Source organism: Sphaerodactylus townsendi, linkage group LG03 (assembly GCF_021028975.2).
Source record: "Sphaerodactylus townsendi isolate TG3544 linkage group LG03, MPM_Stown_v2.3, whole genome shotgun sequence".
NCBI lineage: Eukaryota > Metazoa > Chordata > Lepidosauria > Squamata > Sphaerodactylidae > Sphaerodactylus > Sphaerodactylus townsendi.
Genome location: NC_059427.1, coordinates 64456230 through 64483800, shown reverse-complemented (window position 1 = coordinate 64483800; position 27571 = coordinate 64456230). Strand labels below are relative to the sequence as shown.

The window sequence follows — 27571 nt, the reverse complement described above, 5'->3', positions numbered from 1 at the left end:
TATTCAATTTCTCTGTCCTCTTACTGTCTTCCTAAGGTAATCCATTTATGCCTGTCCCACAGTGGCCTATTCTCTTTCTTGCCTGGTTTCCTGATCTTGGCACATAGCATTCAGTTTGGGAACATAGCTCATATTATGATAACATTTCCATACAGGAATCAAATAAATTTAATGTGTCTAAATGCTGAAAAAAAAAATCAATAAGACTGTGGAAACTGGAGTCCACTGGGTTTCAGATTTAATATAAAACTTTCTAAATGGACAACGTTATGTATTCATGTAAGGTGATCAATTCTTATTCTTTAAGGGCCATGTTTCATTCAGCCCCACCATTGATCAACAACGAACCTGTGACAATTGTACAACCTCTTTATTGCAAGGAGATTTTATAATAAAGTATGATGTGAACAGAGATTCTCCAAGTAACTTTCAGGTAAATCCAATTATTTGCAACCTCTAATTGATAAACTGACAGATAAGTATAATAATAATGGCAGTGGTGGGATTAAAATAATTTAACAACCCCGGTCCGGTGGTGGGATTAAAATAATTTTACTACTGGTTGTTTACAAGCACCATTTTAACAACTGGTTCTGCCGAAGTGGTGCGAACCTGCTGAATCCCACCACTGATGGTATTTGTATTACCTCTTCCAATAAAAGACCACGTATCCGCTGAGTTCCTAGAAAGAACTGTTCCTTTTGATGTAAGCAGCTTTAATTCTTCAAGACAACATGTGCTTTTTCTGTGGCAGCACTGAGTCCTTTGAACAACTTTTCAAAGGAGGCCCATCCTTCCTTTTTAAATTCCAGAATTTATGCAGGCTATTTTTTCCTCCTATTATGGTTATTGTGGAGGTTTTGGCTGTTTGTAAAGAATTACATTATAAAAGTTACAAATCACTTGTTGCAAGTGCTGGCTGTGATTATTGTTATGCTCTTGTGCATGTTTGTTTTTATCGTTGTTACATGTGGTATTTTAATTAATCAGCTGCTTACAGTCTTGTGCTTAAATAATAAACAAACAAAACGTTATCTCTATTTTCAGATGATCAATGGGTACTTTGTGCATTTTTTTGCACCAAAAAACCTTACACATTTGCCGAAGAATGTTGCCTTTGTAATTGATGTTAGTGGCTCCATGTACGGACGGAAAATTGCTCAGGTAACTGAATACTAATTAGTTCTAGTAACATTTCTAGAAAGGTAGCTTGTTTCTTGAGTTGACTAGAGGGACATGTGAACCAGGGTATTTCTACTACGTGAAGGCTGATATCAACACATTCAGAAAAAGTACACGGCAAAATCCTTCTGGGGCTGTAACACTTCAGAAGGTAATTGGGATGGACTGCATAAATTTGCTGTTAGAGCAGGAATGCCCTATGGATGCAATGCTACCATGCTAACAAGAAGGACTGCATCTTCTAATTGAACTACATATTGGAAACCCTAGCCCCATCCCTGAATTCTGATGTCCTACAATGCCAGAAGGATGCTTAGGAATTATTTGTGACTGTCAGGCCTGGCTCCTGCCTTGCCTGGCATCGACTGGCTGGAGCCAACGTCACACCTGGGCTTGCTATTATCTGTCTATTTTCTATTGTAATCACTGCGCTTAGTAACAGTGAATCAGGCTTCCTTACCCCAGTCCCCACCTGGGCCCTGGAGCGAAGACTATTGCATGTCCTTGAGATACTTGAGTCCCATAACAAAGCTGTTCTCACCTTGTTATTCTGTTGTTCTGTTAAACTATGGAAATATGGGTGGGGGCAGGGCAAGTGGGAAAATGTTTGAGGTAAACAAGGATGCAAAAACCAGGCTCTTTAGCTCTGGCTTTCTGCAGCAATGGTAACTGACACAGTTCAATTAAAGGTACTAAATTCTTCCAGTGTCTGAATTATTGACTGTTGTACAAGAACATTATAGTGACTACCTTTAGTTTGAAATGTGTATGAGCTTACTCGGGGTACACTAAGACTTAGCATGCCTTGCAACTGGGCAAGTATAAATCTTGCATCACAACTGACTGTATTCAATATCAGTTGGGGGGATGAGTTTTTCTTTATTGATGTATTTAAGTATGGCAGCCAAAATGGATGTTAATGGTGGCCATAGGTCAGACCTATGATCACCAACACCATTTTAGAGAAAAATGTGGCAATTTAAAAATGTTACGAAGTCCCAATCCTGATTAGCCCCACAAAAGAATGGGAACTGGCACCCAGCAACGTTGTTTTCCACTCCCATGCCTTTTCAAGGACCAAAATAGCTGTGGGGTGGGACTGTTTCTGCACTTGTAAAGATGCGTGGGAGAGAGGGACAAAACTGCTAGGTCCTGCTACATAAGGGCCCTTATGACATTTTTGAATGCCAGACTCTTATGAAAAAGGTCATGATGCAGACCATACAACCTCTACTTAAATACTGTGCTATAATTGGTATCTGGGGGCCAAAGTTGGATTTTAATGATGGTCATTGGTCTGACCCGTGACTGCCAATGGCACTTTAGAGAAGAATGCGGTAATTTAAAAATGCAGGAACTGGCACCTGGCAACCTTGTTTTCCACCTCCATGCCCCATGGAGGGGCATCAGCCACAGATCAGACTGGTGGCTGCTGTAGCATCTAGTTTGTCTCTGAGTGAAACTGAATTCACCCTAGAAGTGAATCAGCATATAGGAGGAGTTTTAGCTTTAAAATGTCAGCCAAGGTCAGTCGTGTGGCTACAACGGAAGCAGGGCACAGGAGCACCCCATTGGGGTCATATGAGGTCAAAAATTGCCCCCACCTCTTCCGCTTCTGCCCTCGCCCCGCACCACCAGCCAGGCCCCCCGGCCTGGAGCAGGCTGCTTTTTCAGGCAGCTGCAAAGAGCAGCTGGCTGAACAACAGAAAGTGGGTGGGGGTGGGGTGGGGTGGGGTGCTGCAGGGGGGCAGGCGGCTGTGGGTGTATGCCCCCCTACCCCTTGCCCTGCCACACCAGTCAGGCACTGGGGCACAGTATAAGCTGCTTTTTCAGCTGTCAGGGGCAGGGGCCAGGCACCATTTTGCCCCATGTGCCATTTTCCCTCCTACGCCCCTGGCCAAGGTTGAACAGATATAAGATGCTCAACCAGATACCAATTACAGCACAGGGGTGAGGAACCAATTATAGCACATCATATGGAAACTAAAACAAAACAAACCCTCCTTGATAAAAGTGACAAAAAATTTTGTAGGAAGCAGCTGGGGTGAAAAGTGTGGTCTGAGTTTCTTGTGGTTATTGCAAAGACAGATGCAGTTGTTAATACAACCCATCGTTAACTCCAAATGCTACCAGTATTTCATGTACAAAAGGAATAGATGAAGTGTATGATCTTACAAACCCCACTGTCTGTTCATAGTAGAGAAGATCAGGCAGCATTATTCTTGCCCTGGGTATATTTTTTTCTTGTTCCAAAATCTTTCTTCTTTTGTAAGGGATATTCCTCAGCATGCCATGGCTTCAGTGCACAGTAAAATGTAGTGATGTGCTATTGCATAATGTTAAAGCTTGCTTTTTAATATACCCCTGTGCGCCCCCCCCCCCCCCCAATATATCCAGATTTCATTTCTTTTCATCCGTTTCTTTTATTTTAGACACGGGAAGCACTAATAAAAATAGTTGAGGATTTAAAGGAACCTGATCACTTTAATTTGATACTGTTTGAGAGCCTTGTTTCTACATGGAAAAGCTCTTTAGTCCAAGCTACTCCTGAGAATGTGAACGAAGCAAAACAATTTATTGAGACAATTACTGACAAAGGAAGTAAGTACCATGACAAAATTGTCAAAAAGAAATTAGTTGAAACATATTAATCCTTTCTCATTCTTGATATTTTGAAAGAAACCATTGTTTCTGTTTTGCAGCAACAAATCTTCATGATGGTTTACTAACTGGAATTGAAATGCTGAACAGAGCTCACCAAAATGGCACTGTGTCAGCAAGAAGTGCTTCCTTAATTATCATGTTAACAGATGGTCGTCCTGATGGAAGTAAGTGGTTGAATTGGGGATGACGTAACATTGAGTTAAGATTACTGTGTTGTAGAAAATATTTCATACTTTTCCACTCTAAAATACTATCATTTGTCAGACTGAAAAAACCTTATTGTGGTGCCATGGGGTATTTCCAGAGGTGGTTGTCCCTGAGATCTTCTCAGATGTTAATTAAGAAGTTGAAGAAGAGGAGGAGTTTTGATTGATACTGCCTTTTCTCTCCTGTCAGGAGACTCAAATGGGCTTACAAATTCCTTTCTCTTCCTCTCCCCACCACAGACACCTTGTGAGGTAGGTGGGGCTGAGAGAGTTCTAAGAGAACTGTGACAAGCCCAAGGTCACCCAGGAGGAACGTAGGGGTGGGAAAACAAATCTGATTCACTAGATAAGATTCCACCACTCATGTGGAGGAGTGGGGAATCAAACTCAGTTCTCCAGATTAGAGTTCACTTGCTCTTGACTGCTACACCACACTGGCTCTTAATTAATATCAAAAAGTGTCTCTCTGAATTGTTTCCTCACTGCAGGAACATAGGGTTGCCATCAGTGGATTGGGAAATACCTGAAAATTTTGAGGGTGAAGCCTGAGGAGGGTGGGGTTTGGGGAGGGAAAGGCCTTCAATGCTGCAGAGTCCACCTTCCCAAGTGGCCATTTTCTCCAGGCGAACAGGCATCTGTCACCTGGAAATCAGTTGTAATAGCAGAAGATCTCCAGTCATCACCTGGAGGTTGGCAAACCTATGGACACAGGATGCTGTCTACTGGTGCTGGCAACACACTGTCATTGAAACTCTGCTGGCATTTGGATCTGAGGATAGGGCTCTCCTTGTTTTGTCTCTCTGCTGTTCCTAAATTGAATTGTTTTATACTGCTTGTGGTGCCCAATGTTTCCTTTACCAAATATCAGGCCAACAGAAGAGAGTTTAAGTAGCTTTATTTGCAAAGAAAGGGGAGCCATCCTTACATGGGCAGACTCCGCCGAAACAACACATCCATAGCACATTTATTCCCTTCTCCTGGCTTTGCCACACCCTCTCCATTCTCCCATTGGCTAAGGGTACTAAGTTACAGCTTTCTGATCCACCTATGTACATGTTGCTCCTTGATATGGGTCCCCCTCCCAAATTCCTTGTATATGTCCATTATTGATGCCTCTTATTCAAGCTGGGGTGTAAAAGTTAATATTCATTAGCTAACTATGCATGCTTCTTCTATTTGACCCCCTGCAGCCTGCTTGCAGGTTCTGTCTAAGCAGCTGTGTGAGTCTCGTTATCACTCACACACTTGTTTTGAGCCCATGCACTCCCTCTTTAACATTAGTTTCTATCTTGTGGTTAGCACTGGCGTAATGCCCATTGGACAAGGTGGGCAGCTGCCCAGGGCATCACCTTGTGGGGGGCATCAAAATTCTGGGTTCGTTTTTGGGTATTTTTAGTGGTTTCCCATTTTTGGGTATTTTTAGTGGTTTCGCAGTTTTTAGGCTAGCGGCACCAAAATTTCAGCGTATCATCAGGAGACTGTCCTTATGGTACTCCCCAGGTTTGGTGAGGTTTGGTTCAGGGAGTCCAAAGTTATGGACTCCCAAAAGGGGTGCCCCTATCCCCCATTGTTTCCAATTGGAGCTAATAGGAGATGGGGGCTATAGTTTTGAGGGTCCATAACTTTGGCCCCCCTGAACCAAACTGCACCAAACTCGGGGGGAATCATTAGGGCAGTCTCCTGATGAGACCCTGAAATGGGCAGTCTCAAAAGGTAGCCCCATCTCCTTAGCAAAAAATGTGGGATGGGGTACCCCCTTTGAGGGTCCATAACTTTAAGGACAGTTTCCAGATGATACCCTGAAATGTTGGTGCCGATACATCCAAAAATGCGCCCCCTACAGGGACATCCCAGAAATTTGCCCAAGAATCATTGTTCTGCATTGAGTTTTCTGTATTGCTGTCCATGGGGGGTGCAGGCTGGGGGGGGAGACATTTCTGAAGGCACAGTCTCAAAACTTTCAGGGTCTCATCAGGAGACATCCCTGATGATACCCCCCCAGGTTTGGTGCAGTTTGGTTCAGGGGGGCCAAAGTTATGGACCCTCAAAACTGTAGCCCCCATCTCCTATTAGCTCCCATGGGAAACAATGGGGGATGGGGCACCCCCTTTGGGAGTCCATAACTTTGGACTCCTTGAACCAAACCTCACCAAACCTGGGGAGTAGCATAAGGGCAGTCTCCTGATGATATGCCGATATGTCTAAAAACTATCTTGTGGTTAGTACTTTCCACCCCATAATTCTGAACAAACTTCTTTATATCATCTGTTTTCATCTTCTGGTTGGAAACTCTACTGAACACACATCATTCAGTTGGGTGCTGTGTGGTTTCCGGGCTGATCCTCTGAATGATGATCCTCTGAAGATGCCAGTCACAGATGCAGGCAAAACGTCAGGAGAGAATGCTGCTAGAACACGGCCATACAGCCCGGAAACCACACAGCACACAAGTGATTCCGGCCGTGAAAGCCTTCGACAATACATTACACATCATTCACTTTACCATCTTATCTCGAGGTTGGAAACTTTTGAACAAACATTAATCTGTTAAAAACCTTTAACCTTTTTAGTTTCCACTCCTCTTATTCTAGTAGAAAACATATTTTTCCTATTTCACACTACTGAGCTGTAATTGCATTGATTGATACTTTAATTGACTGTTACCCTTCTCTCAAGCCACAGCTGAGAAGAGGGATAGATTTCTTCCTTTAAATAAATACATTTCTTCTCGTGCTTCTATATAGGGGAAATAACAGAGAGCGAGTTACCCTTGTGGTCTGGACGAGTCTTCTGGGAAGCGTCTTTTCAGTTTCTTCTTAAACACTTTGTGCTCTTTGTTTTGAAAGTGAAAGAATGTTTCAAACATAGCAAAATCAATGATTAAGGGGATTTAGTTTTTCTCCCTATGTCTGATAAAGTGGATTGAAGAACCTAATTACTTCTTTGCAGATTTGGAAAGAATTTATAACACTGCTCGAAATACAATCCAAGGAAAATATCCGTTATATAATCTTGGGTTTGGTTATGATCTTGACTATGGATTTTTAGACAAGCTGGCAAAAGAAAACAATGGATTAGCTCGTAGGATCTATGAGGACTCTGATTCAGCCTTACAGTTACAGGTAGGATCATAGACATGTAAAATGTATTATTCACTCTAACATTTTGGATGAACCAGAAATGTATCCGGGGGAGGGGTAGAATGGTGCCTGGGAACAACACCTTCTCTGGGTGCCCCCCTGCCCTCTGTGCTTGGGGGTGAGGTGACTTGGACAGGCGCCATGGCAGCAGGCCAGCCCAGGAGCCACCTCCTGGCCTCCCTACAGGCTTCCTCCTGGCCTCCCCAGGCCTGGAGGCAGCTCAGCCAAGCACCGTGGCAGCAGGCTGGCTCCTGGCAGCAGGCTGGCTCTGTCTTTAGGTGCCTCCCCCACGCCAACCCAGCTCTTCTGAGCCAGATTGATGTGGGGGAGGAGGCGATTTTGCGCCCTCCTGCCATTGCGCCCAGGGTCATTTGACCCTTCTGGGCAGTACGCCCCCGGGATGAATTATTTCTTTATTTCAGGATAACTGAAAGTGTAATAGTTATTTAAGTTGTTATGACTAGATGATGATTTCAAGTGTTTCCACCTTTATGAGAATGGGAATTGCTATGAAATACTATTTTCTCCTACTACTTGGAGCAGCCGAAAGTAAAAAGAACTGAATCATAGGATCTAAAACTAGCATTGGGTGACTTCTGGGGAAGTGGTACTTCATTCATCCATTCATTCATTCATCCATCCATCCATCCATCCATCCATCCATCCATCCATCCATCCATCCATCCATCCATCCATCCATCCATCCATCCATCCATCCATCCATCCATCCATCCATCCATCCATCCATCCATCCATTCATTCATTCATTCATTCATTCATTCATTCATTCATTCATTGGATTTATTAGCCGCCCTCCGCCAGAGGGCATTCAGGTGCTTCCAAGGAGCGATTTTTCTGGCTTGTTCAGTGATTTTTTGCTCTGCTCCTGCCTCCCCAGATGTTGGGGACCTTAAATTTGACAGGTGAACTAGAAGGGTCTTGATATAGTTCCACTAGTTCTGAGAAAATTCAGAATCAGCAAGTGTGAGTGAGCTGTGAGCTCTTAGAAGCAGCCTCCCCTCCCCCTCTTACTTTATATTTTTTCTTTCTCCTTGTTAGGTTCTTTTCTGGGCTTCTCTGGGCCTAAGGAACATGGCCACAGGAGTTGTGGGAGTGGGGGGGGGCACTTAATTTTTTCAGTTCAGTCGGCACCTATGGAGTACACCATGTTTTCTGTTGGCATACCTTTCTGCCTCTGACAGAACATGTTTCCAGGCTAAAAGGACTCAGGGAGCTGACTGTCTCTACCCATGCCCCCAGAACTGCCCACAGCCATGACAGTGCAGGGCCCTATGCCTCAGTTGTGCTGAGAAGTGGCTGCTGTGGAGGTGCACCAATGCCTGAGAACAGCAGACCAGTGTTGGGGGTCCGGGCCAGGATTACGATCCCTTACACCTGTGTATCTCAGAGATATTCCACTGTAAAGGTCAGTCAGCCTCCTGAGCGTTTTTGGGGGAGAGGCCTTTTCAGAATTGAGCTGTTAGTTAAGGTAATAGATGTTGTTTTTTCCCTAGGGTTTTTATGATGAAGTGGCCAATCCCTTGCTTACTGAAGTGACATTACAGTACCCGGAAAATGCCATTTCTGACGTGACTCAAAATAGTTTTAAGCACTTTTATGATGGCTCAGAAATTGTTGTTGCCGGACGAATCACAGACAATGACGTGAACTTTATTACTGCAGAGGTGAACGGTCATGGTGTAAGTATTTTTGTGTCAGCTGTGGGAGGGGACACAGTGGCCAGGGTAAGTCCCGGGTGCCATTTTATTAAGTTACACTCCTGGAGCAAAGCAAGGGTAAGTTACACTCCTGGAGCAAAGCAAGGGTAAGTTATACTCCTGGAGCAAAGCAAGGGTAAGTTACACTCCTGGAGCAAAGCAAGGGTAAGATGGTTGCAAATCTTAATTCAAAAGTTTGATATCAAGAGGGTCTGTCTGACATATGACATCATTCTTTCCCCTCCTGAATTAAGAATGCAAAGCACACCTGGCTCTGGTGCCGCAAAGAACTTGCAAACTGCAAAGAACTCACATCCTGATCTCATCAGTGAACTTTCTGTATTGTCCTGCACCCATTTCCCCTAGCATTAATTTAATCTCAGACCTCCTATCCAAATCTTAAGGGTTGTCAAAACTCCAGAGTTTCTTTGTTTTAACAGACCAAGCTCATCAAGATTTAAGGCATTCAGTTTTGGACTCTCCCAGGTTTTAATCTCAGCAAATCATTTTCAACAGCATTGCCCATGCCTGGGAACGGTACTTTGTTTTGTCCTAGGACGATTGCCTTATAAATAGACCCCAACACCAACCCCAAAATACATGGCTCTTTGCACTTCTACTTTCTCCTTGTGAGAAGCTCTGACAGTTCCTGTCTTTATCTCCTTGGTCTTCTATATTGCCCTTCCAATATCCCAATCTTTTCCCACTGTCGCTTATATCTTCATTTCCTAGGCTTCTTAAATTCTGTGTGCTTGCAAGTTTGTTTGTATTATTTTTGATCCATTTGTAAAATTGTATACTCCCCCCCCCTTTAATTCTGGTTTTGAATGAATTTCTTGAGGGGCCAGCCTCTGTATACATTGATGGATATCCCCTACACATCTCTTGTATTGCTGGACCATTTCCAGCTAATTCTCACAACTATTAAAGGATCAGAACACGCCAGATTGGGTAACAGGGCTGCTGTTGATCTTATCCATGTTCGGTGGCACCATTAGGAACCTTCACTTACTGATTTAGTTCTGTGTTCAATTTTTAAATCATTTTAAAAGGTTTTTTTGTAGCTGTGACTTGTATATCGGTAGTCCCGTTTGTCAGAAAATGAGACTACCGATATACTGATTCATCTTGTCAGATAATGGACAAGTTCATAGCTAAAACAACCTAACAAACTGGTAAATTTCAAGCACAGTACTACAGCAGAGACTAACAGCACAATCTAGTTGGGAGGGGGAGCGCTCCAGCTGCTGGAGGTGGTGCAGCCAAGGCAGCCATGGCACCCTCAAAGGAGCTTCATGCAGCGCAGACAGGAGGTCAATCAAAAACCCTCCTGCTGCCTGAATCACCCAGGAATCAGGTTTAAGTGGACGCTGTCACTGCTCTGCACCACCTGACTTCTGGGTTTCGCTTAAGGTTGCTAGTGCCTTTGCCCCTCCACTAGCAGGGGTGCCTTTTGCACCAGCAGAGGCGGAAAATGCATTGATGTGGCTCTCTGCCACTCAGTATGAGTGTCCCCTCACCAATCTGGATTGGGCTGCAAGAGGTTTTAGAGAAGTGAGCCAATTTGTCCTCCAGATCTAGGTACAGAAAATTACAGTTTCAGCCAGTGGTGGAAGTCAAATAATTTAACAACTGGTTCCACCTTACCGCCTGAGTGCTCCGGGGCACTAAAACCCCCATTGCCCCCTCTCCCAGGGGAGGGGAAGATAGGGGGCTTTCAGTGCCCCAGAACAGTCGGGCACCTTGCCCCGCAATTTTTTCATGCCCCCTCCCCGGGCGGCCGCCCTCCCACAACCTTCTCACATTGCCACCCCTCACTTCCACCTCCAGGTGGGGAGAAGAGCTGAGCCAGAGACCTCTGCTCCACCCGCCCCAGCACTTCCCAGCTCAGCAACTCTCCTCCCTGACCCGGAAGCCCAGGGCGGGGAGGAGAACCCAGCCAGAGACCTCTACTCCACCCCCCCCCAACACTTCCTTGCTCAGCAAGTCTCCTCCCCGCCCCAGAAGCCCAGGGCAGGGAGGAGAGCTGAGGTGGAGTCCTCTGCTCCACACACACACACACACACACACACACAGAGCACTGCCTGGCTCAGCTCTCCTCCCCGCCCTGGGCTCCAAGGCGCTAAAAGCCACGTCACTCCCTCTCCTGAACCAGTTGAATCCCACCACTGACCACAGTCATTTTTCCTAAAACAAAATAAGAATGCCCAGGAAGCTTAGCTACTGATGATATGATAAGTGTTCTTGGTTTGAAAACTGTTTTGAGTGACAGATCATTCTGTTTCCCTTGCAGAAAATTTACAAAGAAATAAAGGTTATATTTACAGTTTTAGGTTTCAGTAACTGGAAGAAAGGCTCCCATGCTTTTTTAATTCTGCAAACTAAGTAAAAAAGATGATTAGGAGGGATTTTTTGTAAAGTTAATACAGAATAGGACTGTGCCACAGTGTGTGCTATATATAAATTTGTTTCTTATTATATCATGCTATTACAGCATTGTTCTCATTTTTTGTAATTCCATTTTCTGCATTGCCTGACATAACATGTCTCATACTTTTCTATCTTTTTCTAAAGTTGTTATCCTGGTCCTATTGCATTACTTATTAGGTCTCGAGCTATTTGATTACATTATTTTATATCATGAAATCAACTGATGCTGAAATAGTGCTTAGCTATTTTTGCACTATTTTGCTGCCTAGCACTAAAGCATTTACACATATTTTATGTTCTTCTATGGTGACCTGGTGTTTTGTTAAAAAGAGAAATTGTTTTCTTCATAACAGGCATTTGAAGATCTGACTTTTTCTGAGCAAGCAGATGTTGAAGAAACAGCTAAAGCTCTTGAAGACCAAAAGTACATTTTTGGAGACTATATTGAAAGACTTTGGGCTTATCTCACAATTCAACAGCTTCTAGAGAAACGGTAAGTAAGCGCTTTGCCTTCTAATATGATGACAAGTAGATGACACTCATCCTGGAAATCTGAGTTTTGCGTCCTCCCCATGGGTGGCCACCCACCCGCCCGCCCGCCCGCCCCCACCACGACTGAAGGCTGCCCTCCCCCTGTTCTCCCTACTCCCCCAGCTCCATCCCAGCCCTTTAGAGAGGCACCCTCCTTGTGAGGCGGAAGCCTTGCTCCTTGTTCAAGGGTGTGAAGCAGCCAGCCTCTTTCCCCACCTCCTGGCGCTGCCTCACCATGCCACCTTGCCATAACAGTTGCAAGATTATTTGGGTTCCCAGCCCAAACCAGGCTGCTTTTTACTCAGTATATTGAGAGACCACCTCTCAATCTGACATGCACAGGCAACACAACCTTGCAAGATCAAATCGACGGGCTACCTAATCCAGTATCCTGTTTCCTCAAGCTGCCATCCAAATTCTCACAACAAACAACTCGTCAGCCCTGCCTCTTGCATACAAAACAATATAAGAACTAGCTGCTTTTGGAGTCAGTATCACTTCCTAGAAGGAACATCATGGAAAGAAACGGCATTTGGGGGGTGGAAACTAAAATTGCAGACAGGAATTCTGAAGAACTGTTATATGGAGAAGCCTTCCATCCACCACAATACCAAAAGTCTCTCTTTAGGAAGGAGCTGAATCAACTGAGGCAGGACATGAAGAAGTCAGGAGGGAGTTGCACAAGATGGGGGGAGTTCCAGGAGATGTTTATTCTGGGGGGATGGGGAGGAGCTAGCAGGAGGGGAGAGCGAGAGTTCTGGCACAGCAGGTAGGCTGTCCCTGCACTCTTGGAAACCCACCACCTTTCAGGGAGGGAGCACTTGGGAAGGGGTCGTCATGCTTCCCCTTCCTCCTCACAACAGTGACTTGAGATATTTGGAGAAATCAGAGAAATGGAGGTGCCAGTCACAGTCCGTTCTCAGATTTCCATTGCGCCCTGTGAGAACTATCTGGGTAAAGGGGGGAGCGCCTACCCCCCCTCCCCACACATGCATGCATTTGCGCACATGCTCACACACACACACACACACACACACACACACACACACACACACACACACACACACACACACACACACACACACACACACACACACACCCCGTCACTGGAGGAAAAGCCAACAGGCAAAAGTTCTGGAGCCTGGGCTGCTGGCTAACGGCGAGCTGCAGCAGGCACCCCCCAGACAGGTTGGCCTGTGAGAACTCTCTGGGTAAAGAAGTGGAGTGTTTACCCTCCTCCCCCATGCACACACACTGTCATTGCAGGAAAAGCTGACAGGCAAAACTGCTGGAACCTAGGCTGCTGGCTAACGAGGAGCTAGAGCAGGCGCCGCCTGATCAAGGCCTCAGTTTGTTGGCTGGCCTGGTGAGCTGTGGACATGCTCTGGCTGCTGCCCGAGGGTGAGCTGAGGGCAGCAGCTGGAGCACACCCACAGCCCACCAGGCCAGTCGACGGGTTGAGGCCTATCAGGGTGGCGCGCACGCCCAGGCCCAGCCCCCCCCCCCGAATCAACAGGGGCCCCAGAGGCATTTGTCCCCAGGTGTCCCCATTGTAGCTAAGCATCTGCATTTGTAACGGGGGATCCAGAACTTCTGCATCGTACATTTTTTGCAACATTCAACTGTTTTGTGCTTGAACCACAATATGTTGTTGCTGGCAAAATCCAGTGCCTGCCACCCACCAGCCAGCACCCTTATTGTTTACCATACAGAATACCATTACCCAGATTCCAGAAGAAGAAGGATAGAAGAATAGTGTCTATTGCTATCTGAGGTCAAGCAACACCACTCTGCATCTTCTCCCTCTTTCCCACAAACAACAAAAACATTTTTTATGTTTGAGATATCCTCTCCTTTGCAGTTCAGTGCTAGTCAGTGCCTATATACTCCCCATTCCTTCCTCAGAGTATACAGCCCTGTACACCTTTTTAAAAGGATAGTTTCATGAACAGGGAAAGCATTAGAGTTAGATCCCTGTGATCTTATGGGGGTGAGAGAGTTGTTTCCCTTCCCTCGCTTCCCACTGGGATCCCTATTATCATACACCAGGCCAGAATCTAATCCTGGTTGATGGTCTGTGCTTTTGGCTGTATCAGCACCTTGTGGAAAATAATGTTATTTGGTATTGTTTTTTCATCCAGTGCTACAACAACTGGTTATGAAAAGTCAAATCTTACTGCTAAAGCCCTGGAAATGTCTCTGAAATATAAATTTGTGACTCCTCTGACATCCATGGTAGTCACGAAGCCAGAGGACAACGCAGAAAAGGAAGCAATTGCTGACAAGCCTGAAGAAGGTACTTTTAAAATTTTTTATTTAAATTTTATTTTTTTACAGAATTGATCCAATGGCACTGGCGTAATGCCCATTGGGAAAGGTGGGCAGCTGCCCAGGGCATCACCTTGTGGGGGGCATCAAAATGCTGGGTTCGTTTTTCGGTATTTTAGTGGTTTTCCATTTTCGGCCTGCAGGGGGCGCAGTTTTTAGGATAGCGGCACCAAAATTTCAGCGTATCATCAGGAGACTGTCTTTATGCTACCCCCTAGTTTGGTGAGGTTTGGTTCAGGGAGTCCAAAGTTATGGACTCCCAAAGGGGGTGCCCCATCCCCCATTGTTTCCAATGGGAGCTAATAGGAGATGGGGGCTACAGTTTTGAGGGTCCATAACTTTGGCCCCCCTGAACCAAACTGCACCAAACTTGGGGGGAATCATTAGGGCAATCTCCTGATGAGACCCTGAAAGCTTTGAGACTGTGCCTTCAAAAATGTCCCCCCCCCCAGCCTGCAACCCCCATTGACAGCAATGCAAAAAACTCAATGCAGAACAAAGATTCTTGGGCAAATTTCGGGATGTTCTTGCAAGGAGGGCATTCTTGGACGTATCATCACCAAACTTTCAGAGTATCATATGGAGACTGTCATGATGGCACCCCCAAGGTTTGGTTCAGGGGTCCAAAGTTATGGACCCTCAAAAGGGTAGCCCCCATCTCCTTAGCAAAGAATTGTGGTGCTGATATGTCTAAAAATGCACCCCCTGCAGGCACCAATTTCCTGGTGCAAAAATTTTTTTGGTCATGGTGGAGTGGCCGCCCATGGGCGGGGGGGGGGCATCCAACTCAGGTTTTGCCCAGGGCTACAGTTTGCCCAGGGCTGCCTCGTTACGCCCCTGTCCAATGGAATTTACTTTTAATTGACGAATCAAGACAATTTTGAAACAAGGCAGTGATGTATAGATCTCATAGCTAATTCTGTGGTTTATCATTATTTATTTTATTTGCAAAAGGTATACCACTCCTTTCTGCCCTCATCAGTGCCTGCAAAGCAGCTACTAGATTTCAAAAAAGCATAATAAAAATGAGTATCAAAACCCATTAAAACCTAACAAAGATATATTAAAACTGAGCTAAAATATACATATAAAAACATAAAAACAACAAAGTAAGATGTAAGTCAAAAATGAGAGATCGGGGAGGGGGGAGGATGCCAGAGAGGAGGGAAAGGGAACAGGATACCCTCAGAATTCAAAAAAATTTTGTACCACATACTGCGTAATCTCAGAATGAGAGGAACCTGAAGGAGAACCTCAGAAAATGAATAGCGTCCAGTGGCAGCAACCGCCACACAGCAAAGTATTTGTTTAAAAGCACCTGCTCAAACAGGTTGAGCACTTTTCTTTTTGCCATCACAAATTTTTTGTTTTGGAAGTGGTGGAAAGGAAATCACAATGCATGCCACAAGGAACCTGTTCCTAGGCATCAAACATTTGGCCGCTTGTTTTTAAGTACTATGCAAGTCAGCCAAAACAGTGCACACAGTTTTAGATCTGAGTTGTGTCAGATCTAGAAATCAGAGACAAGGAAATCTTAGTTTTGCAGATAGCTGGACAGGGGCTTCTGTATTTGTTAGGGTTGTGTGAAAAGGACTTTTGACAGGTACAGAATGTTTCTTCATGGCTGAAAAATCTCCCTCTAGTAACCTTTTGAACTCAAGTTTTGCAGGTCTGAAGCACTATGCCCTGGTTCACTAGATCCCATGTTACTTTTGTCTTAATATGTGAGGGGGGAAGGTTTAAGAAAGTGACTAGATTTCTGTTATTTTTATAAAGAATGAAAGGTTGGATGAGAGAGATATCTGTAAACGTTGCTGCATTGACCATCAATATGCATCATTTGTTCCTGCATCTGACCATCTATACGCATTAGGTTTGCAACCCAGTGATGGGACCTGGGGCAATTTCCCACTGGTGATTAATTCTGGGATAGTCACCCAAAATATCCAAGTTTCCTCGCAATCTCCCCACTGCCAAACCGCAGAACACAGATCAGTCCTGTCTGTGGTGCTCCCCCCCTCCCCTTATCATGGGATTTTCCTGGACCTGCTTGTATATGCACTTGTTTGGAAAAAAAACACTTCAATGGGAGCTAATAGGAGATGGGGGCTACACAGTTGAGGGTCCATAACTTTGGCCCCCATGAACCAAACCTCACCAAACCTGGCTGGTATCATCAGCAGAGTCTCCTACTGATGCCACCCAGGTTTTGTGAAGTTTGGTCCAGGGGGTCCAAAGTTATGGACTCCCAAAGGGGGTGTCCCCATCCCCCATTGTTTCCAATGGGAGATAATAGGAGATGGGGGCTACACATTTGAGGTCCATAACTTTGGCCCCCATGAACCAAACTTCACCAGACCTGGGTGGTATCATCAGGAGGGTCTCCTAAAGGCACTTTTGGTGCTGCTAACTTAACAATTGCACTCCTGACAGCAGGCACCCCCGCAAGGGGCAAGCCTAGACATCTTCACTAGAAACAGGCTGCAGTGAGGATGTTGGAACCTGGATGAAAAGGTGTAGATTCTTTTGAAATTTGGTTGTATCTAGATTAAATTTTCAGTGGGAATTTGGCTCTGGTGGGGGCCAGGGGGGACATCCTAATTGTCATTACTGAGTGCTGTAACATCACTGTGGGCTCACAGTAGAAATGATGTTATGGCATTGGAGCAGTGCCAAAGTGTGACCGGTAATGAAGGCAAATGCGCAGCTATGTACTTTTCCTTCCATAGAAAGCAAAGCTGCTTTGCGTTTGCTTCTTATCCACTAGCGGGCCTGGCCTCACGTTGCTGTGGCTGAGTCTGGTGAAGTGGAAAAGAAAGAAAAGGGGAAGCGAACGGTTCGAACATGTGTCATTGCACAATAAGGCCATATAACCGGGGTGGAAGAGCGTCTGACTTGCAGAGTCATTGGCATGTGTCTGGTTGAATGGAGGAGCTCTTAATCAATGTGATGATTTGGCGAGTGATTTTCCTGGTTGGGTCCTGTTTCAGTTTTTTGTATGTTGCGGGATCCAGGAGTTCTCTGATTTTGTTCAGTCTTCATGATTACTGTTGCATTTCCCTTGTCTGCTGGAAGTATGATGATTTCGGGATCTGAGCTGAGATTGTTAATAGCATTTCTTTCCTTTTGTGTAATATTACTGGGGGAAAAGTTTTGCTTTTCGCAATATTCTTGTTGTTTCTCCTCTTAATTCCTTTACTTGCTCTTCTGGAAGATGCCGGATGGCTGATTCTATGTTGGCAATGATGTCTTCCACGGGAACTCTGGTGGGAGTAACAGCCAAATTGCCTCCCTTGGCCAGGATGGATGTTTCATCACTGGAAAGATGCCTTTCAGTCAAATTTATAATGATTCTTGAAGTGTCCAATGAAGGTTTCTGCTGGTACTGATGTTTTTGGATTTTGCTGAATTTCTGCTTCTGTCTTATTGTGTGGCTGGCAATGTCTTTCTCCATTTTTCTGTAGGTGAGGTTGTCAATTTTGTCCCAGTCCTGGCTTCTCATTTTTTGACTGATGTGGATGTGGAGAAGTAGTAACACCTTGTCTATGGCTGCAAGTTCTTTGCGGGTGGTGTGAATTCTCTCACGTACTAATGCACATTCCAGGCGGTCATATATACGCTTAGCCTGTGGGGATTTGAAAGTCCTTTTTGCTTTGAGAAAGGCTGGAATAGTCTGGGATAGAAGGCATGGTTGTTTCCCTTGTATCAGAGGGTGTTGCTTTGACAGCCAGCAGATGGCGGTGTTGCGGAACAGAACTGTGGTTCCAACTGTCACAGGTGTGGCAGATTCACAATAACGGCCACAGTTGTGACATGTACACAACAGGAGGTGTGGAAACAGTATACAAACCTGGCCGCACGTGAATGCGACGTTGTGTGAAAATTTCAAAGCAATCGGTCCAGTAGTTTGGGAGATCATCTGTCAGCAGAAAAACGAACTGTTAGATTTTTATATATATAGATATGGACAATAATTGCAGGAAAAACAGAATTGTGTATTTTAACTGGTTCCACAGCTTTTAAGTAACAGTTCAACACATGCATAGGTTAAATGCAAAAAATTTGCATAAGTTAAAACATAAGTTTGCATAAAAACATGCATAAGTTAAATGCAAAAAATTCGAGCCCTTTGGGGGTGAGGCAGCCTATAAATCCAATAAATAAATTAATATGATGGGATACATGTGAAATAGTAGCTGAGGGGAGTCGCCCAAGATATGGAAGTGGAGCATTTAAATGATTCTGGATCACTTGGAGGCTAAAATGATCAAACTGGGCAGAAAGGCCAACAGCAAAAGGACAAGATGTGGAAAATAAGGTGATTGGTTTTTCATATTTACATTGTGACTTAATTCTATTTTTTTCAGTTACAGCAACACATGCTGCTCTGCAATGTAAGTAGTAATCTTGAATTTGTGCATCATTTCAGTTAATTAAAAATGGATTTGAGAGAATACTTCTGTCTCTTCCTTTTCGTTTACATTATAACTGTTATTGATTAATGCAGTCAAGGAAGTCTGCAGTCAAGGAAGTCTGCATTATAAGATGATTCTGTGTTTCAAATATTTGAATAGAGGTGATACTGTGATATTAGCATACATTAAAAATGCATTTCCAGACTCAAAAAGGAATGCATTTTAGACTACAATCCCAGAGGGATAGGTGTGTTTATTTGAACAATTGATGCACCAGCATCTTTTTCAGAAAGTTATGGCTCAGAATGTTACCATTTAAAAGACACATTCCCATCTGGAAATATATCAAAGAACCGTTGGAATTTAGTTGTTCTTTAATAAGCATTTAATCCTACCTATTTCTTGTAAATAGTAGCTGAAAGTTGTTTTCCATGCTAGACTATGCTCAGTATTTTTGTATTTTCATTTGTGGATAAATATATGAAATATTCAGAGAAACATTATGTCAGAAAAGATGTATTCACTGTTTTATATCTATGTTTGTGTGTGTGTATTCCTTTGCCACCCGAGGATCGGACCACCCCTGCTCAGAGCCCGTTGCCCCAGTAACCATACTGCACTCATGACTGGGGTAAAATATTTGGCCATAGCCAACTGTTTATTGTGCTGAAAAAAGCGTGAAGTGGACACATCTGGTGTCTCAGCTATGACCATTCTATCTTTAGTGAGTCTGCTAGGTGTTTAGCTTCTTGATAGAGTCTTGAGTCTAGACCCATTACAGTATTCCTCTCAGCTTCACTGACACACACAGACCTCACTATGTTAAGGTGTGAATCCAAGAGGAGCTGTACAATTAGATTAAAATTAAGATAGAAATTCAGCATTAGTTTTAGTAAAATGTATAAGCATTCCCTTTCTATGTTAATTCATTTTTTTCCTCTTTCTACACAGCATACAGTTATAAGAGCCCACCATCAACCATGTATACAAGCGGTGAGTTGATTGTCTACCTTCTGTGGAGGTGGGGAAAACTGTGATCCAAAAAGATTGTGTAGTCTGCAAGTAGGCAGGTAACACAGTACCGTTATGCCACATACTACAGTGGGTGACCTGAACCAATCACAAATGCCGCTGAACCAGTCTATTCATAGTCAAAGATGGGTTTTTCACTTTCTAGGGTGACTTTCTAGGTATGCAAATGTGAAGTAAGACAAACAAACAAATGAGGCCTTCATCAAACACGACTAGAAGTAGAGATCTCTGAGGATGGCATCGTGTCATCAGTATGGTATTGGAGTAGTGGCTTATCTACTAGCACTCAACCCACCATGCGTGGAAGCTTCCCTGCAGCTTACAGGATCCTCATCATGTGGGAGCAACTTCTGATAAAGAGAGCACGTGGTTTTCTATTTCTACTTATTTACATTTATTCCCCACCTTTTACCACGATCTCAAGGTGGGTTACAATAAAGATGCTGCATAACAGTTGAAAACAACTTGAGATCAGCACAGAATGATTTAAATGTACATCTCTGTTTGCAGTTGATGGAGACCCACACTTCATTATAGCTGTGCCCCAAAAGGAAGATGCTCTTTGTTTTAATATTAACGAGGACCCAGGCATTGTGTTAAACCTGATCAGAGACCCAATTACAGGTAAGCTGTCCTTCTGAAAAACTGATTACCGTTGCTGACTGATGTAATTAATTAATTAGTGTGGGGTAAATTAATTAATGTGGGTTTATGATGCTGCTGCTTGTGATTTTAAGGAATTTTAATGTCTAAAGTTTATAAATGGTATGTAATATTTGCTGTTGTACTGTTTGTTGTTGTACACCACCCAGAACCCCTCAGGGATTGGGCACTCTACGAAATATAAGAAATAATAATAATGTAGCCTGGATATTTTCTTTTATGTTCAACAAAATATTACTGAGGAGCATTTTTCCTTCCTTTGTTTCTGCTGTTTCAGAGGGGCAGAATAAAAGTAATTTTCATTACTAAAAACAGCAAACTGGACATGGCTGTTGTCTGAACTTAAAATTTGGCACTAAGCAGTGCTTCATCAGAAGTGCTGTGTATGCTGAGTGGTTCAGACATTATGTAGCACTAGAGAAGATGGCCTAGTAAACTGGGTGCTGGGTGCTGGAAGGACCTGTGCCTTTATTGGAGGGCATTCTTTGGCACACGTGGAAATACAAAGCAAGACAGAAGTGCATTTGGATGCATGACACAGACTAACAACCCAGTGAGTGGCTAGCAACATCCAGAAAGTATGCAGGGTAGTGATATCATTGGCTTGCAGGGTATGCAGAGTGTGTAGGTTGCAATCCAATGTAGCCATGGCCAACCTTCTGCTCCACTGCTCTGGTAAGAACAGCTCCTCCTTCCTGCTCTCTTTGGTTGCCATCCAGTGGCAGCCAGCTAGTGCTCTCATGATTGCTCACGCATCGCGACTGTCACACCAATCAAAGAGGCTTGTCTGCTGGGCACACGGGAGAGGGCAGTTTCAGTTGCAGCCCCATGATTATGCAGTCCCAGAGACGTGTGTCTGGCCTTTCCCTGCAATCTTCTGGAGGCAGTTGAAAGTTGTATGTAGGACTGCATTTAACACATTTAGTTTTTATGTATTGGCAGTCCTAAACCTCCCCCCTCGCTCTTGATATGACCTGCTGAGTCCAGCTCACCATGCCAGATCAGGAGCGAGGGGGGAGGGAGCCTCAACTGGCTCGCAGGCCTGATAAGCACTTTCAAGACGGCCCCCCACCTTGCTGTGAACTCACTAGTCCAGGCACCCACTAGTCCAGGACCAACCAAGGCAACCCCACACACACGCATACACACACACATGGCCCAGGGCCTGATGTCACCAAGGCACATTTATGTCATATCCGGTCCTAATAACAAATAAATTTCATGTATTTTTAGTAATGTTTTATGTTTATGTATTTTAAAATTGTATTTATATTATTTTATTGTGTTTTTAATTGTTGTATTTGTATTAAGTTGCCTTAAGTTCTGTAAAGGAGAAAGGCAGCTAATAAATGTTTTAAGTAAATAAAACATACAGTCATTGTTTTCCATTTTCAAATAGCAAGATCCATGTGTCTGTTCACCTCCATATACTGTTAAATGATTAATACAAAAGTGTTTCTGATTCCTTAAACCAGGACTTAATTCTCACAAGCTAATGTGACAAACCTGTGCCTGGACTCTCACTGTCAGACTAGACTATTTAAATTCTCACTTGTCTGGGAAAGGGTTATATTTTCTATCGCAGAGATTATCATCTTTATAAAAATGAATAATTATATTTCTATAATCTCTTTCTAGATTGATCTTGCCATGGAAAACTGCTGTTTCATATACCATGGTCCATTTTACTTTATTTATTCTCTTTCCCACCATATTCTTTATTTTAGATGTTACAGTCAATGGGGAGCTTATTGGAGAAGAGATGACTAGTAACAATGCAGCACCACATAGTACCTATTTTGGAAGACTTGGAATTGCAAATGTGCAACTGAACTTAAAGCTTGAAGTGACTCCTCAGAAAATCATCCTCCACAATGGCTTAATACAAACGACATTCACATGGCTTGATGAAGTCACCTTACGGAATTCAGGGTAAAATTCACAGCCTACGCTGAAGAGGTTTTTATACATTTTCACTTTGGCCAAGAAACGCAAATAATGAAAAACTGCAGCTCATTCAGAACATATTCAGCAATGGCATTTTCTGCACCAGTTGCTTACAATGTATCTTGCCATCAAGTGCTATGAGATTTTTTTAGTTCCACATTTTTTCCTCTGTAAAGGAAGGGCATTTCTGTGCCATGGATGAATCCCAGCCCCATTAGGAATATTACGTTTTCAGCAATAGCATGTGAAGAGACAAGGGGAAAAACAGTGGGTGGGATGGAGATGTGTGGAACAATTTCACAGAAAACGTTTCCAAGATGCAAGGTTTGGCCACTGGGACCTTCTGCATGCAAATGGCATGCTCCACCACTAAACCACAGCCCCTCTCTAACAGACCTTCTTGTGTGAAACTCAAGTCCCTAAACAAATCTGATCCGAGGAAAGGAGGTAAGGGTACTGACACTAGTCCTTAGCAGACTGCAAGAAAGTGGAGTCAGGGAAACAATAAAAAATAAAAGATATGAAAGATACATAACAGTAATATGAAAATCAATTTTTAAACATACCTAACAAAACATTTTTTTCAGTAAAGTGTGTCCCTAATAGCAATGGTGATGTGCTTGCTACATGATGGGGTGAATGTTGCAGCAAGGTTTCTTATATGAACCTGCTTTCATTTTCCATTCTCTCCTCAGCAAGCAAGACCACTTTTAGCACGACTTTTAATTTGCTTTGCCCCCAGAATGCAGAGATTTGCCGGTGAGCACATCTGTGCCTTGGACATCTTCCCTTCACCCTCAGCCAACCTTTCCTCTCCCTCACACTGCTTTGCATACCTTGCCCTCCATTCCGTGTTGCCAGCTGTTTCAAGTAACAGAAAAGAAGCTCATTCACACAACACTGACCTCTAATTCTCTTGATATTTTGAGGTATCAATATCGATATAAAAAGAGCTTGGAATCAACAAGCCTCTGTCTTCTGGCAGCAGCAGCAGCAGCAGCAGGAAGTGTGGAGGGGACGAGAGGGGAGGAGAGGAGAGAAGAGAATGTCTGCTTTAGGACAATCCCCTTCTTTAGCTGCCTGTGGTCCAGGGAATTGCTTTTTTCTTTCATTTGAAAATGAAAAAGATTACTTTTGGAACAGTAATATCAACATAAGTGCTGCTTAAAAGGTGTAATGAGATCTTGACTACCAGGTGTAATGAGATCTGTGCCTTAAGAATCACTTGATGGGTAGAGTTAAGAGAACCGGGCCTGGAGAGCTCTCTGCAGAAAAACTCCAGGGAAAGGAAGGAGTGCCTCCTCACATGTAAACAGAGAAATGTGAGGAGAGCCTTCTGAAAGACCACTACACAGAGAAGAGTCGCAAGGCAAGCGTCCCATGCATAATGGGCCTCTGATAAATGTGTAGTTTACACTATTTCTTTTCTATACTAGTTGGACTCTGAAAATTATCAAGAAAAAGAGTTTGGAAGTCTCATTGGGAACTGGAGCAAGATTTATGGTGATTTTGCATCAAGCATGGAGGAAAAATGGAGTGCTTCTGGATTTCCTAGGCTTCTACACAGTGGACAGTCACAGATTGTCTGAATATACCCATGGCTTATTAGGTAAGAATTCGTGGAAGGGCTTGCTATACAGAAGATGAACTGTTTTCTGGAAGGAGATTTAACATGAAATCTTGGAAGGGAGAAATGATAAAGCATTACTTGTTGCAACAGGTTCAGCGTAACAGCTGAGTAGCAAATAAGGTAGGTAGGATGGGAATGGGATGGCCGGGAGGAATACAGGAGACCCTTCTGGCTTCTACAGTCAATAGGGTATAGTAGTTGAGGTGTCGGGCTAGCAACTGGGAAACTTGGGTTGGAATCCTCACCCTGTAATGCAACCTTGCTGGGTGATCTTGGGCCAGTCATAAACTTTCAGCCTTGACCCTGGTAAGTATTTGTATGGGAGACTTCCAAGGAATACCAGGATCATGACATAGAGGCAGGCAATGGCAAACCACCTCTGAACATCTCTTGTCTTGAAAACCTTACAGGGTGCCATAAGTCAGCTGTGACTTGATGGCCAAAAACCCAAAAAGTTCTATTGAGAATAAACTACAGATGGCATTTACCTTTCAATAAATGTTAACAGGATCAGGCTGCACATCTGTTTAAAAGATTTTTAAATGTTTCTGCTGCACAATGCAATTTTTGGATTTTTGAAAGGGCATGACAGTTTTTTATTTTTCTCTGAATGTTTTCATAAGGATTGCACATGCACACGCCATTGAAATCGGAAAGGTATCTCTAAACAGTATAACCTAGAAACAAGCTGAACCCCTTGTTTAGATCTAGTGTGATACAGTGGTAACTTCTGCTGGCCATTTTTATTTCTAGGGCAGTTTTTTCATCCAATTGATTTTGATATCCTGGAAGTCCATCCTGGATCTGATCCTGAGAAACCAGATGCCACCATGATTGTCAAAAATAACCAGCTGACCGTAACCAGGTAAATTGTAATTCAAATTTTGTATGTTTATTATAACTGCAGAGGATTTGAACTGAAAAACAATATTTGCAACCACAAATGAACTAATGCAAATGTTCCTCACCCCACCACCACCTACGAGGTGAACAAAACATGTTCCTCACCACACAGTCATTCCACACTGTGCCACCAACTGAAACATATCTTTCTATGACATGCCTCTGAAGATGCCAGCCATAGATGCAGCTGAAATGTTAGGAACAAAAATTACCAGACCATAGCCGTACCACCCGGAAAACCCACAAATACATATAGCTTAAGAAATCAATTATTTGGGAACTGGTATTTTTCCTTCAGGAAGCTGGTGCTTTGAATTTCACTAGTGTGTATTTTATGTTTCAGGGGATGGCAGAAAGAGTATACAGAAGACATTCGGCATGGAACAAATGTCCCTTGTTGGTTTATTCACAACAATGGTGAAGGTCTTATTGATGGCACATACACAGACTATATTGTTTCTGATCTGTTTTAGTCTGAAGATATATTTCTGTTTGCCTGTGAGAATTGTACTGCCATTGATTTCCATGCATTTTTAGCATTGTCATAGATGATTTTTTAATGAGTCCAGCATTTGAGTGCAATTTGAGTGCAATCCTGCTGGCCTAAATTACTTCAAATCATTTTACCAGTAGGTAGATCCTCTACTTTATAGATTCATGGAATTGAATCCAATAAACCTTTATTCAGGTAAAATTCTTGTCCCCACTGCAATCCCTGTTCCACTTGGGCTTTTGTTTATGGATCCCATAATCCCTGACATCATCACAGTTAATAATCAAAAAAGCCATTCTATCCTTTTACAATAGCAATATAGGTGGTAGGATCCAATCAGTGGCCTGTGATATCGTCACAAGTCACCAACTTTCATGTTCAATATAACTGAACTATAGTATATATTTTTCCAGAGTACAAGTTAATATGATTTTTAAAGTTAGTTTTGTAAAATATTGAAGTCTTTAAATGAAATGGCCTTTAAATAAAATAAAAAGATAGCTTTTGCATGCTGAATGGTGCTTTTTTGGACTACAAATCCTTCCCCTAAAATTATCAGTATTTGACATCAATTTTTAAAAGTTTTGAAACTTTTGAATATTAATTTTTCATCATAGCGATCACCGTGAATGATACCAATTTTTGTATAATGTACCATTTTGGGGATATCGGTATCAAGAGACTGAGCAAAGAAGGGTTACTGATGTTGCTGGTTAGCATTAAATAATCGTTTTTAAGCATCCTTCGTCAAAACCATAATTCTATGCACTATTAAACAAGCTAGTTTGATAAAAGAGCATTGATATTCCCTCAAATGACTATTGGTGAAAATTGTCGTCTTCCCTTACAGCACTTATTTTCATTTTGGTTGCACTTGCCATTTTGTGTCAGCTTTAGGAGCTGCCATACTGCACTACCATTTTAAGAATGTTCCCAGGAATTTACTTCCTTGCATCATTGTAAAAATTTGATGAATAAAGTTTGTTTTTCCTGGCAATCCTACACATGTGTTGTTCCTCCCTCTTTTTTTAAAAAAATGAGATATCTTTGTAGCCAAGAAAACACAATCTAAGTACAACAGTTGCTCAGAGGGCTGGTCTACCTCCCATAAAGAAGTCTTGGGTAGACCTGGCTTCCGCAGAGGCCAGGTTTACCCATTACTTTCTGTGATTGAAAGTAACATTATAATCTCAAAAAAAGACATTTCCCAACTGTTCTGTTTTACACAATTTCACAAGTGATTTTAATCATGATAGTATAGCTTCCACTTCACCAGACAGTCAATTCCACAGAGATAGGGCTGCCACAGGGGGTAAAAAAAAATGCAAACACTGTATTCATTTTCTTTATGTGACCACACATGAAAATGTAAAGGAACATGAGGCATAAGCAGATCAGGAAGCTGGAGCTGAATTCAGAAATGGCCCCTTCCGCACATGCAGAATAATGCACTTTCAATCCCCTTTTAGTGCATTTTGCAGCTGTGCAGTGTAGCAAAATCCACTTGCAAACAGTTGTGAAAGTGGATTGAAAGTGCATTATTCTGCATGTGCAAAAGTGCCCTATATGTGCCTATGGCCCCTTCTGCACATGCAGAATAATACACTTTCAATCCACTTTCACAATTGTTTGCAAGTGGATTCTGCTGTTCCGCACAGCAAAATTCAGCTGCAAAGTGCAATGAAAGTGGATTGAAAGTGCATTATTTTGCATGTGCGAAAGGGGCCTAGCCAAGAAGAACTGTGTTATTTGTGGCTCTTTCAAAGCAAGTCCATTCATGAGTGGCTATAAGCCACTAATCTGCTTTTCTTGAACCAACTGTCTTTATTCGTGCAGATTAAAGAACAACATATTGTTGAATGGGTTAAGCTGTATTTTAGACTAAAAACCAACTATTCTAGGTACCATCGTTTCAATGAAACTTAAATATATTTTTGACATCCCATGGGGCTCAGACTATAGATTGGATTTGGAAACTGGCAGATATGGTGAGCCTATTCTTCCTAAATATCATAGACTGCATTAGTAACTTTGGGAAGCCGATCAAAGACCTAATTTCTACAGAAAACATTACAGCAATCAACAAATGATTCCCCTTTCATAATAGTACACAAAAGGGTTGTGACATTCCAGGGTTCTCTTAAGGACAGTAGTGGAGGAGGGAAGGAATTTCTTTTAGATAACTTTTTTGCACTATGCTGCCAAGGTCAGTACCAGTAAATATCAGACAAATGTAATAAAAAATAATATTTAGCCAAAACTGTAAAGGAAAAATGATTATGACATACT

At 43.0% G+C, this 27571-nt stretch overlaps 1 protein-coding gene across 1 annotated transcript in view; it reads left to right on the top strand.

Annotated features, from left to right (window-relative positions):
* The window catches only part of LOC125428208 (inter-alpha-trypsin inhibitor heavy chain H3-like), a 35427-nt gene extending 9145 nt beyond the window's left edge, over positions 1 to 26282 (top strand). Inside the window, exons 5-19 of the mRNA XM_048487951.1 lie at positions 308 to 433; positions 1048 to 1164; positions 3615 to 3783; positions 3885 to 4010; positions 7002 to 7174; positions 8707 to 8892; positions 11694 to 11833; positions 14013 to 14167; positions 18573 to 18593; positions 19566 to 19607; positions 20157 to 20270; positions 22037 to 22241; positions 23693 to 23865; positions 24640 to 24751; positions 25133 to 26282. Of these exons, the coding sequence (XP_048343908.1) occupies positions 308 to 433; positions 1048 to 1164; positions 3615 to 3783; positions 3885 to 4010; positions 7002 to 7174; positions 8707 to 8892; positions 11694 to 11833; positions 14013 to 14167; positions 18573 to 18593; positions 19566 to 19607; positions 20157 to 20270; positions 22037 to 22241; positions 23693 to 23865; positions 24640 to 24751; positions 25133 to 25262 (1989 nt within the window). The 3' untranslated portion in view covers positions 25263 to 26282. The remainder of the gene's footprint in view (positions 1 to 307; positions 434 to 1047; positions 1165 to 3614; positions 3784 to 3884; positions 4011 to 7001; positions 7175 to 8706; positions 8893 to 11693; positions 11834 to 14012; positions 14168 to 18572; positions 18594 to 19565; positions 19608 to 20156; positions 20271 to 22036; positions 22242 to 23692; positions 23866 to 24639; positions 24752 to 25132) is intronic.
* The last annotated feature ends 1289 nt before the right edge of the window (positions 26283 to 27571 follow it).